A 12790-nucleotide genomic window follows, 5' to 3' on the forward strand; every position below is an offset into this window, starting at 1 on the left:
AAACCAAAAGTTGACAAATTTAGGCAAGAAAATTTTTAGTTAACGCATGTAAAAAAAAGTGTATATACATATACAATGTTGGAATTAAAACTAAGACTGCATGGTAGAAAGCCAGCTCTGCCTCCCTCCCACCTGACCCACAAACCTATGCTTAAGAACCAGTTTCACATAGAAATGTCCATTATTGTTGCTTTCAATTTCTACATGAAAGAAAGTATGTTGTTTTACTTCTTGCCTGTTTCCCCAGGACATAATGCTTTCAATAACACACTAAGTTTCTGTATTAGAGACTTTATAAGAACAAACATGTTTGATATGAGCTCATCTTTACTGAAAACTCTCATCATAACCCTTACTCAGAGACAGATTGTTAAAGACCCTAACACTGGCTTGTCAGAATGCAATTTGCTGAACAGAAGACCCACTTTAAAAAGTGGTTTCTTGTTGGTCACAAACATTAAGTGGTGTGCCCATCAAACATCATAGTTTTAAAGAACAGTTTTCAGATAGGATTCTGGTTGCTCTAATGATTTACTCAGGAAACTGGAAAATCCCAGTCAGTCTCTCACAAACCACACCCGTCCCCTTGTCTTGCTAATGTGCAGCCCTTTTCCTTTCTACATTCTCAAGTTAACAGCCTGGAGACCCGAGGAAGCCTCTGGCTGCCACCTGGCTGGGACTTAGATGTGATCTGTTCACAGTCATGCTGGTGATCTGGACCTAAAGAGACAGGGACAGGAACTGACTTAGGTCATTGCTCTCGGAAGCAACTGATCCTGCTGTCCTTAGCACTTGTTTAGAGAAGGGAGGAGGAGCAAGACTGGTCTGTTCAGAGCAGTTCAGCTTCTTGCCTCACCTTGTGTCTGTCATCTATGTTCCTGACACTGGGATGCCACTGGCTGGCAGACAGTACAAGGGTACCAGCCTCTTACATCACCAGAAACTGTGAACTAAATAAATCTTTTCTTTAAAAATTATCCATCGACATTCAGTATTTTGCAATAGGTACTAAACCTAAGTCAAGTGACCATGGGCTGTGGCCTGCCTCTACAGGCTACGGAACAACACCAGGATTGGTAAATTGTAACTGAAACTACGACCACTGATATTATGTTGTATGACTTATAATAAGCTGCATAGAATATAACTACCAACATTCTTTTCTTAAAGAATAAGTTTACCTGGCGATGTTATCACAAATTCCATGGCCTCCAAATTTTGCAGTTTCTACAGGGGCCCCTGGCTTCCGTACCATGATTTTCAGAGTCAGGCGTTTACCCTTCATGCCAGCAGCTTCAAGTCGTCTTTGAATTTCTTCTGAAAGACTCAGAAGGAAAGCTTCTGCTTCTTTGGGCTACACAAAGGTAAAGATGAAAAGCACACTGATTCTTTTCCTTACCCTAATAGGTTCTTCTCAAGTGTCTTAGCTCTGCATATTGAACACACATCTTATTTCCCTATCATATGCACTGATTTAAAACAAACACGGTGCATACCCCTTGACTGTGTGTTACTGTAAGTGGTCATGTTCTCAGTGTACTAAGTACTCTGTAAGGCATTTTCCTTTTTTACTTTTTTATGCCGTCACTGACCTGTTGCAAATATTAGTGTCCCTGATAACATATGAATTCTAACACTGTTAGATTCCTATATGAGAGTTCCAAAGAGTAAGAACTTGCCAGATCTCAAATCCTCGGAATGTGTAAAGTGTATGGCCCTAAATCCCAGAGAGGTACCCAATATAAACGTGCATTCAAGGGACAGGAAACACCAATTCACTTGCACTACTGCTACAGAGGCAGGGTTTCTCAACCTGTGGGTCATGAGCCCTTTGGGAATCACATGACCCTTTTGCAGGGTCACCGAAGACCATCAAATAACCTGATAGGAGCCGGGCGTGGTGGCGCACGCCTTTAATCCCAGCACTCGGGAGGCAGAGGCAGGCGGATTTCTGAGTTCGAGGCCAGCCTGGTCTACAGAGGGAGTTCCAGGACAGCCAGGGCTATACAGAGAAACCCTGTCTCGAAAAAAACAAACAAACAAAATAATAACCTGATAGGTATTAATATTACTATTCTTACAGTTATGAAGTAGCAATGAATATAATTTTGTGGTTGGAGGTCACCACAGCATGAAAAACTCTATTGGAGGGTTGCAGTAGTATGAAGGCTGATAACTGCTGAGGTATGAGTAACAGAAGAGGCCAATTTTTAACTACAGTGTGAAATAATTCTTTGTTTGTTTGTTTTGCATTTATGGACAAAAATACAAGAATCATATGATCATCTCAATGGAAGGGAAAAAAAAGTAAGTCTTTGATAAGATTCATTCTTAATAAAATCCCTAGAACAAGTAGGACTGAGGAAACATATTCCAACATAATAAAGGTTGTGTGACAAACCCATGGCCAATATCAACCTAAATGAATAAAACCATTAATAAGCTCTACTAAAATCAGGAATGGGACAGGACTGCCCACTCTCCCTACTGCTCATCCATAATGTGATTGAAGCATTAGCTGGAACAATAAGGCAAGAGAAGGGATACAAATGGGAAAATATTAAGTCAAATTATTTTCAGTTGGAGATTATATTATCTTATACCCAATGTTCCCAAAATTTGACTAGAAAAATTGTAGAAATTATCAATAATTTCAGCAAAATGTTATGGTACATGACTGACTTACAAAATTGACCAGTCTTAATACATGAGTAACAAGCCTGCTGAGAGAGAGAGATCATGGATTGACACACTCCTCGTCTGTTTCTCAAATCAAATAAAATAGGATACATATAACAAAAGAGGGAAAACCCTCTACAGTGAAGACTTTAAATGTGTGAAGAAAGAGATTAAGAAACATAGTGGAATCTGAAGACCTCCCAAGTGGATATAGCTTGGTAGAATTAACATTGTGAAAAAAGACCTTCCTACCAAAACAATTTACTGATTCAATGAAATCACAATCAACATCTTCATCTCATTCTTCACATAAATACAAAGAAAATCCTCAATTTGATATGGAACAACAAAAGATCCAGAATAGCCAATTAGTCCTAGATAAGTGCTTGTTTCTATGCATTCTGCTCATTTTAAGTGCTAAGTGCATCTGTCTATGACCCCAACTTTTATACATCTGTTTCTATTGAGTCGATTTTGTTCGATATTAGAATGGCTACTCCACTTGTTTCTTGGAACCATTTGCTTGGAAAATTGTTTTCCAACCTTTAATTCTGAGGTAATGTCTTATCTTTGTCACATGCATTTCCTGTATGCAGCAAAATGCTGGGTCCTGATTACATATCCAGTCTGTTAGCCTATGTCTTTTTATTGGGGAATTGAGTCCATTGATGTTAAGGAAAAGTGATTGTTACTCCATTATTTTTGTTAGAGGTGGAATTATGTTTGTGTGGCTATCTTCTTTTGGGTTTGCTGAAAGATTAGTTTTTTGCTTTTTCTACAGTGTAGTTTCCCTCCTTGTGTTAGTGTTTTCCATCTATTATCCTTTATAAGGCTGGATTTGTGGAATGATATTGTGTAAATTAGGTTCTGTCATGAAATATCTTGTTTTCTCTGTCTATGGTAATTGAGAGTTTTGCTGGGTATAATAGCCTAGGCTGGCATTTGTGTTCTCTTAGTGTCTGTATGATGTCTGCCCAGGATCTTCTGGGTTTCATAGTCTCTGGTGAGAAGGAAGTCTGGTGTAATTCTGATAGACCTGCCTTTATATGTTACTTGCCTTTTTCCCTTACTGCTTTTAATATTCTTTGTTTCGTGCATTTGGTGTTTTGACTATTATATGATGAGAGGAATTTCTTTTCTGGTCAAGTCTATTTTGAGTTCTGTAGGCTTCTTGTATGTTCATGAGCATCTCTTTCTTTAGATTAGGGAAGTTTTCTTCTATAATTTTGTTGGGAGATATTTACTGGCCCTTTAAGTTGGCAATCTTCACTCTCTTCTATACCTATTACCCTTATGTTTGGTCTTCTCAATGTGTCCTGGATTTCCTGGATGTTTGGGGTAAGGAACTTTTCACATTTTGCATTTTCTTTGACTGTTGTGTCAATGTTTTCTATGTTATCTCCTGTACCTGAGATTCTCTCTTCTATCTCTTGTATTCTGTTGGTGATGCTTGCATCTATGACTCTCTTTCCTAGGTTTTCTAACTCCAGAGCTGTCTCCCTTTGTGGTTTCTTTATTGTTTCTATTTCCATTTTTAGATCTTGGATAGTTTTATTCATTTCCTTTGCCTGTTTGATTGTGTTTTCCTGAAACTCTCTAAGGGATTTTTGTGTTTCCTCTTTAAGGGCTTCTAGCTGTTTACCTGTAGCCTCCTGTATTTCTTTAAGGGAGTTATTTATGTCCTTAAAGGCCTCTATCATCATCGTGAGAAGTGATTTTAGATTTGAATCTTGCTTTTCTGGTGTGAGGGACTATCCAGGACTTGCTATGTTGGGAGAATTGGGTTCTGATGATGCCAAGTAACCTTGGCTTCTGTTGCTTCTGTTCTTATGCTTGCCTCCCGCCATCTGGTTCTCACTAGTGCTACCTGTCCTTGCTATATTTGACTGGAGCCTGTCCTTCCTGTGATCCTGGCTGTGTTAGAACTCCTCAGAGTCCAGCTGTCTCTGTGATCCTGTGATTCTGAGATCCTGGGTGTGTCAGAGCCCCTGGGAGTCAAGCTGCCTCTGGGATCCTGAGATTCTGGTGTGACCAAGCCCCTGAGATCCTGGGTGTGTCAGAGCCCCTGGGAGTCAAGCTGCCTCTGGGATCCTGAGATTCTGGTGTGACCAAGCCCCTGGGATCCTGGGTGTGTTAAAACACCTGGGAGTGAAGCTTCCTCTGGTGTTGTGGGACTGGCTGCAGAGTTCAGGCCCAAGATATGCTCAGGGTTCCGGCCCAGACCGGAAAGAATCTGTACCATTGGTCAGATGGGATTCCCAAGTCCCTGGATCCCACTGGTCCCAGTTATTCCCAGTGGAGTTGGGACAGATGTTGTGTCCTCCTCACCTCTGCTATGATCCTGGGAGTGTTAGAGAGCCTGAGAGTGGAGCTTCGTCCGGGTGTTGTGGGACTGGCTGCAGAGTTCAGGCCCAAGGGCTGCTCAGGGGTCTGGCCCAGATTGGGTATGAAACAATTTTTAACACTCAAAATACTTGTCTGGCCTTTTTCTCTTCTTTGGAATTGAGAATAATTGTAATTCAAATCACTTTTGACCACAAAAGCAGAGTATTTTATATCTTTCCTTAAGACTTGCATTTTTAAATTAAGGATCTACCTTAAAAGTCACCAAGGCTCTGAGTAAACCGACAGTTTATATGTTTATTTCAATCACCAGGAGCTTACGAGGTTAGAAACAGGACCATGTAAAGACACATTACCTGGGTGAACCTTATTCCATAGTTGATCTCGGCTGAAACAGATTTTCGTTCCTTCTCTGTTCTAACAGGTCTATCGTCCAAACCTCGGCAGAACCTATACAGCATCTGCCCTGTCTTGGGGCCAAATTCTTTCTGGAGTTTTGCCATGGTCAAACACTGTAAATCTCCACAAGTCTTAATCCCCAAAGATGCGAGCTTAGATTCCATTGAACGTCCAACTCCTAGGAAAAGGAATACGTACACAAATGACAAACTATTAAAATTTTGGTCATTTATTTACATATGCACAAAACATTAACTTAAATTTTATACAAAAAAATTTTTCATGACAAATACCAAGATTAAGATCTTATCCACAAATCAGTAATTAACATTCTTGTTTAAGAATTCATTATGAGGGCTGGAGAGATGGCTCAGTGGTTAAGAACATTGACTGTTCTTCCGAAGGTCCTGAGTTCAAATCCCAGCAACCACATGGTGTCTCACAACCATCCGTAATGAGATCTGACGCCCTCTTCTGGTGTGTCTGAAGACAGTGACAGTGTACTTACATATAATAATAAATCTTTAAAACACACACACACACAGAGTAAAGAATTTGTTATGATCTGAACCTGCAGGACAGACACAAACACTGCAGAGATCAGAATGGAACTGTGCTGAGATACTGATGTCTACAGCCATCCATGATGGCTTCACCACATTTACTCTGAACCACAACAGGAACTGATGACTTAGGCCTTATCTCATTCAATGCAATGCACCAGAGTTCATAACGGAAAGTCATCTGCATAAAAAAGGCCTAACTAGCACTGCCAAGGAAGTAAGAAAAGATTTTTTAAAAGGGGAGGGGATGTGCTACCTTAAGGAAAAAGCTGTGGAAGCTGCTGGTCTATCATCTGGGACATGATGTGCACCTGCCCTTGAGAGGAACCATATTAAAAATGGACAATAATCACTAACCACAGAGCCACACATGGCAGTCTACTTGATAAGGAAAACAAGTCTTTGTCATCCACAATGAAATGTCAATGGTGAGGGAAATGTTTGTGCAATTCAGTAGGCACTTGCTCAAGGCTTGGGAGTACAGGAAATATGGCCAAGACAAATGAGGAACCTGTTAACAATAAATGCTGAGGTTGAAGAGCCTTTCAACAGCTACATGAATGTGTAGAGTTGGAAGTCACAAACTGGATGCAAAAACCCTAGCCCTGGGAGTGTTAGAGACCTTGTACATAGGAATCAAAGAAGAAGTACCATGGTTTAATGCCTATGAGCACAGGCCAGGATATATAACCTCACAGATGCCTGTCATAATATATGGGCTGAAGATGGTTCGGAGTGCACACTGTTCTTGCAGAAGAACAGAGCTGGGCATAACCTGTAACTCCACCCCAGGCCTCTGTGGGCATCTGCATTACATGCATGCCAACACAGAAAAGAAAGCCTCCCTCACCCAGTGTGATAGTGTGCAAGTAGGACCCCAGTCCTCAGGAGGCTGACTGGACATTAGCAACATGGTTTTCGCCGCTCAATGCCACCACTGAGCCATCTCAATAATAAAACAAAAGTCTTGCCATTCAGAAATGAAGGCAATGACAGAGGTACTAGATGGAGAGCTACAAGTTACTTCTATTTTAAAAGGATTATAAAATTCAATTCAGTTGAAAATGACTTTTTATATTGTTGTGTGTTCCCCAAAACGTGCTGAAGCCGTACCTCCTCATTTTAAGTTTTCACTGGGACTATATTTGAACACAAGCAACTGAGGTAAAATGAGGCACAGGGCCAGTATGACTGATGCTATTGCAAGAGGGAATTTGAGACCACACTCGTTGAACATGAAGGAAATATCATGAGGCACAAGAGGGTGGCGGGAGGGGACACAGACGGAGAGCCTACAAGCCTTAAAGCAGCAAACCCTCCGATGTCTCCATTAAGCAGGCACTATGCTGCATACCTGGAGCCCGGCACATGGGAGGCAGACGTAGAAGAATCTAGAATTAAAGGTTATTAGTGGCTGCTAGGGAGTTGTGGGTCAGCCTCATCCACATCCCCACAACTTTCTAGCCTCCACAAACACAATTTCTATTAACACACGGAGTCTATGATATCATGGCAGCCCTAGAGCAAGCTGATATAGCTGGTGTGATAAACATGGAATTTACACACAGCTTTTAAAATACTTGCTCTAAGTTAAAACTTGTGTTATCACAACTATTTGCATTGTGCTAAGAAAAGAATTTGCTATTTGATCTTCCAAATTAATTACTATTGAAATTTAATCTTACACTGTACATCAGAAATAGACCACACATTCTAAACAGGGGCTACAGTAAACTTTTAAAAGTAAGACTAACCACCATAAAATGGCACATCAGTTGTTTACAATTTGGCTTGTAACAAATTTCTAAGATAGTTCATATATATTTTCATTAGGTTTGAAATACAAGCCTGAAAGTTCTACTAAATCTACTTGTATACACATAGTCTCCAACTCTAACATCTCCCTGCAAATACAAAACAATATAGAAAAGTCTTGCAAAGCTGACAAGGTGGAATATAACCAAACAAAACAAATTGCTACTTTTAGCAAAAACAAAAACCCAAAACCCCCAAAAACAGAAAATGGAAGGTTTCTTGTCAAAGTCCTGAAATTAACTAATTAGTTAATGAAACTAGAAGAACTTTTTCAAACTGCTGGACTGTCAAGTCTCAACTCCATCACTAACTGTGCAGGCTGACTTTCTATTCTTAATGTTGTCCCTTGCTCCCTTCCTTTTCAGTCCAGGATGGACTTGAACTCCTAATCCTCCTGTCTCTAATTCCCAGGTGCTAAGATTACAAATATATGCTGCCATGTCTAACTGTTCTTTTCTCTTCTTGGTTTTCTTTTTTAAAGATCAGTGCTAGGTGGGGTTAGAGAGCTCAGTAGTTAAGAGTCCTTGCTGCTCTTGCAGAGGACCTGAGTTCAGCTCTGGGAACCAACCTCAGGTAGCTCACAATTACCTGTAGGTACAGCTCCAGGGAGATCCAAGCCCTCTGGCCGCCATGGGCACCTGCACTCACATGTACATATCCCACACAGACACACATGCAGAAATACACTTTAAAACTACACAGACTAAAATCTAACCTTTAACCAGTGCTACTCAAGCCCAAGGCATCACAGGCCTGCTGCGTGCCCACACTGCCCTCACAGGCCTGCTGCGTGCCCACACTGACCTCACTTCATCTGCATTTCAGAAGCATCACATCATAGAACAGAACCTTCGTTTTCAGCTCAGATATAAACCATCTAACTATGAGCCTAAGGAAATGAAAGCTGGGCTGCCAAGTCGATGGTTCCCTGGGGAAAAGCACTTGCCTGACAAGCGTGATGACCTGAGTTCAATCTCAAAACCCATTGTTGAAGAAAACTGATTTCTTAAAATTGCCCTTGGACCTCCATACACAATGGTATGTAACATGCACAAACACAACAGACTCAATAAAATTAAAAAAAAAAGTTTTCAAAAGCCTGTAAGTTAATTTCATGTTTCCTTTAAAATTACTTCTCTAACTTCTTGCTCTTGTTACTTAAACACTTGTAACTGTCGCTTGCTTTAGCACAGGGTGGTCAAGTGTTAGCTGAGCCTGGGGATGCTCAACTTCCTTCTCCCAGCTTGCACCACTGGAATGCCTGGATTCTAGGTTTCTGTGCCAACAGCTAGGTTTATAAATTTGGTACTGGGAACGGAACCCGGGTCCTCTGGCAGCCTATCAACCTAGCCACCTACCAAATAACATCAGTGAGAATATGTAAAGTAGAATCTACTAGGTGAAAGCTAAAATTTATAATAAATAAACCAACAGGATATTTAATGCAGTACTTCATTGTATTTAAACAGAAGACAGCTGAGCATGTCAGCATGTGCATGTCACTGCAGCACCTGGGTGCTGAGGCCCGAGGAGGCAGACAGTGAGAAGCGGGCGACCTCCAGGCATTAACTATTAGGATCCTGCCTGCAGACAAGCAGCCTCCCAACAACAGGACAGAGGCCCCAGACACCGTCGTCCTGCACAGCCTTAGCCTTACCCGGCAGGTTGGTGACGAGCTGCCCTCGGATGAAGTCGTCTACCTCGTCGGGCTGCAGGTGGTACTGCCCATCTGGCTTTGCTTTCTTAGTTGCCATTCTAGCAAGGAGAATATTAGAACCTGTGACATTGAAAACAAAAGAAATGCTCAGAAATATACATAATTATTTCTTAAAATTTCATCAAACAAACGTAGATTGAATCATTCAATATCTTAAAATGGTAAAAACTAATTCAGTTTTGATAAATTCAAACAAGGTACATGTACATACACATACTCACTTGGTAATTTTATTCAGTCTTTCAGAATATGGCCAGTACGGTTGCTAGATGAAGGTTTTTCTTTATCTCAATGTCTCTTTGTGATGGATGCACCACAGAGAAAACAGGGCGAGGGGCTAACTGCGTGCAGTAGCTCATGTAAATAATCTTAACACTCAGGAGGCTTAAACTGCCCACTGGCTATGAATCTGAAGCTAGCCTGGGCTACAGAGTAAGAAATCCTGTCTCAAATCCTATCTCTTCCACTCAAAGTGTAGTAGATTTATAGAAAAATAAAGCAAAAATAAAAACTGGTTAAATTTCCCAACCCGAGGACCTAGGTTATATGGGGACAACAAGCTACCAGGCTTTGGAAACAATGCCCCAAATCAGATCATGTGACATGCGAGGGTCTTAAGGGCTTCAGAGTGCAGGGGAAGGAAGGTCAGCGGTGAGCAAAGACAGTGGGGCCTGCAGTGGGATGGAGAGAGCCATAGAAAAAAATAAGCTTTCCTATGAAATAAAGAAACATCAAGACATCAGAAAAATCCTATACTGACAAGTTACAGAAGAACCAAGAAACAATGTATGATAGATAAATATAAATTCTTATAAGGAGTTGAAGCTTAGAAAAGCCGTATCAAAATTATAGAAGTGGTAAGTCTAGGAAGTTGGAGAGAAAAGGCGGGGAAGTGGAGATTAGCAAGTGGGATTTCAGTTTTCATTCCATTTTTAAACTGAAAATGTATTTACACCACCACTTGTAAATTAAGTATGATTAAAAACAAAGAATTAAAACTGTGTCTGACACTGAAATACAAAGGTTGGTAAAGAGAAGGCTGACTTGTAGGCCAACAGTAGGGGGTGAAAAGGCAGGCAGACAGTAACTGTAAATAGTGCCCATGCATTCGTCATTTTTTATTCCGTATGCTATGGTGTTTCACATTGGAAAAGCTTTGCTGGAAGATGAACTCAGTTGGTGCACTATTGGGAATGACTGGTATAGGGGTCAAAACTGCTCTGATTTCATGTGAAGCCTGCTCTACCAGGCAGAATTCTGTATCGTACTAAAATCCCCCTGCTGGGTGGGTGGTGTGAGACTGTATATCCAGTAGTGTTGTTTTGGTAAATGGACATGTTATCAAATTACCTGCCACAGATATTTATATTATGCCCCTGAATTATTTGTGCTGCTCTTGACCTTGGTCAAATACGTTTCTTTCTAGTGAATAGATGTTCAAAAAGATTCTTATGTGTCAAACACATTAAGAATAAGAGATTTCTGAGTGCTCAGCTCTGATGGACCTCCAGAGCACCATCCCCATCATCCACTGAGGGCTCTAGAGCATCTTAGAAACAGGGTGGGAGGATTTAAGAGCTGGACAGTGGGGAGGAGCGCTGAGAACTGTTGTCTCCTGCAGGACAGCGCACAATGCACTCAAGAGCTCACAGGAACTGTGGACACTCTCTTAAGACCTGCTAGCCACAATTCCAGAATGGTCTCACCCTAGCTAAGAGACTACTGGCAGTCAGGGGAAGTAATTTATTTTACAAGTTTAGAATGCTGATCGGTTGTCTACTCAGACAGAAGGTCCTACAACCATGGGCATGGCAGTGCATGTACAAAGAATCAATGAATCAACAGAAATCAAACAAAAACAGGACGGACATCAACATGGGAAGTAACCTGATATGAGCAAAATACTTTACTTTGTATACATGATGAAACTACCAAAACAGTAAACAGAACATTTCTAATTAAAAAAAGAAGACAGCTTGGGTGAGATGGGCTAATTTTAAAGACAGAGGGAAGGAAATTTCTCATATGCATATCTCAGACTCTAACCAGATCTTCACCCAAATCTTATTTACCAAGTGTGGTAGTTTACATAAGATGCTCACTGCATCTTATTAGCGGCACTGTTTGAGATGGCATAGGTAGCATGGCCTAGTTGGAGGAAGTCTCTCACTGGGTCCAGGCTTTGAAGTTTCAAAAGCCAGGTCCCATGTCCAGTTCATTCTCTCAGCTTCCTGTTTGTGGTCTGAGACGAGAGGCGTAATCTCTCGGCTTCCAGTTGCCATTTCTGCTGCGTGGTGCCATGCTGTGCCATTTTGGATCCCTACCCATCTAGAACTGAGAGCTCAAAACAAACTTTTCTATACGTTGCCTTACTATATCACAGCAACAAAAACAAGCACTAAGTCAGTCTATCTTCTCTCTTAAATCACCTCAAGGCCAGGTACCAGGGAAAGTAAGAACCCTTCAGTGCAATGTCTACTAGAAGTGAGGTTTATAGCTTTCCCACTGAACCCTCATGAGGACTCTCCCCAGTTCCCATAGCTTTCTTCCTCTTGCTCATGGCCATCCTAGTGCTCCCCAGTGCTTCAGCAGCACGTTTGTCCCCACTCACAGAAACCACTTATCCTTTCTCTCTCCAAACCCCATTTTGAGACAGTCTCACCACAAATGCAGGCTGGTGTGTATTCCTCAATCAGTCTCAATCCTACCTCAGTCTTCTGAGTGCTGAAATAGCCTGAGTTTCACCACCCCTGGCCACTAGTTCTCTCATCAATGTATACTGACCTATCTGTGGTGTCACCGAGTTACCCATATCAAAAGACGAGAATCTGAGGAAAAAGAGCTTGTGAATGAGAATGTAGTGATAAGGCTGGAAATAAGCGCAGCATGCTTAGAAAGCTTTATCACTATCCCTCAAGCCTGCAGGACAAAGTCTCTGCTTGGTAAACAGCCATGAGGAGGAAATGGTGGCACAGACAGTCTGTGCTTCTCAGTTCTAGAGATCAGAGTTTAAAGTTAACATAAGGAGGACTTGTAGTAGAAAGAGCTGAATATGCCAAAGACAGAACAGACGAAAAGAGATGCCAGAGACTGGAATTGCAGAGAACACTGCTATCCAGGAAAGCAAAGAGCAGAAAAGGACACCTAAGCTTAACTTCTAGTTCTATCCTGTTAATCTGCCTTTAAAGGAGTTTCTGTTCAAATTTGAAGAAAACAAACATTTAAATTTAATTTATTCCTCCCTTTTTTCTTTTTGAACAAGAAAGAACTTTTT

General features: G+C 41.2%; 1 protein-coding gene across 8 annotated transcripts in view; it reads right to left on the bottom strand.

Annotated features, from left to right (window-relative positions):
- Nucleotides 1–12790, bottom strand: part of Rev1 (REV1 DNA directed polymerase) — a 73560-nt gene that overhangs the window by 5099 nt on the left and 55671 nt on the right. For all 8 annotated transcript variants that reach the window (XM_085836562.1, XM_021170775.3, XM_021170766.2 and 5 more), the window contains 3 exons: nt 9457–9576; nt 5379–5599; nt 1182–1354 (listed from right to left, as the gene is read on the bottom strand). In XM_085836562.1, the coding sequence (XP_085692688.1) occupies nt 1182–1354; nt 5379–5599; nt 9457–9576 (514 nt within the window). The remainder of the gene's footprint in view (nt 1–1181; nt 1355–5378; nt 5600–9456; nt 9577–12790) is intronic.

This window comes from Mus caroli, unplaced genomic scaffold (genome assembly GCF_978045245.1).
Source record: "Mus caroli unplaced genomic scaffold, Mus_caroli_1 scaffold_1, whole genome shotgun sequence".
NCBI lineage: Eukaryota > Metazoa > Chordata > Mammalia > Rodentia > Muridae > Mus > Mus caroli.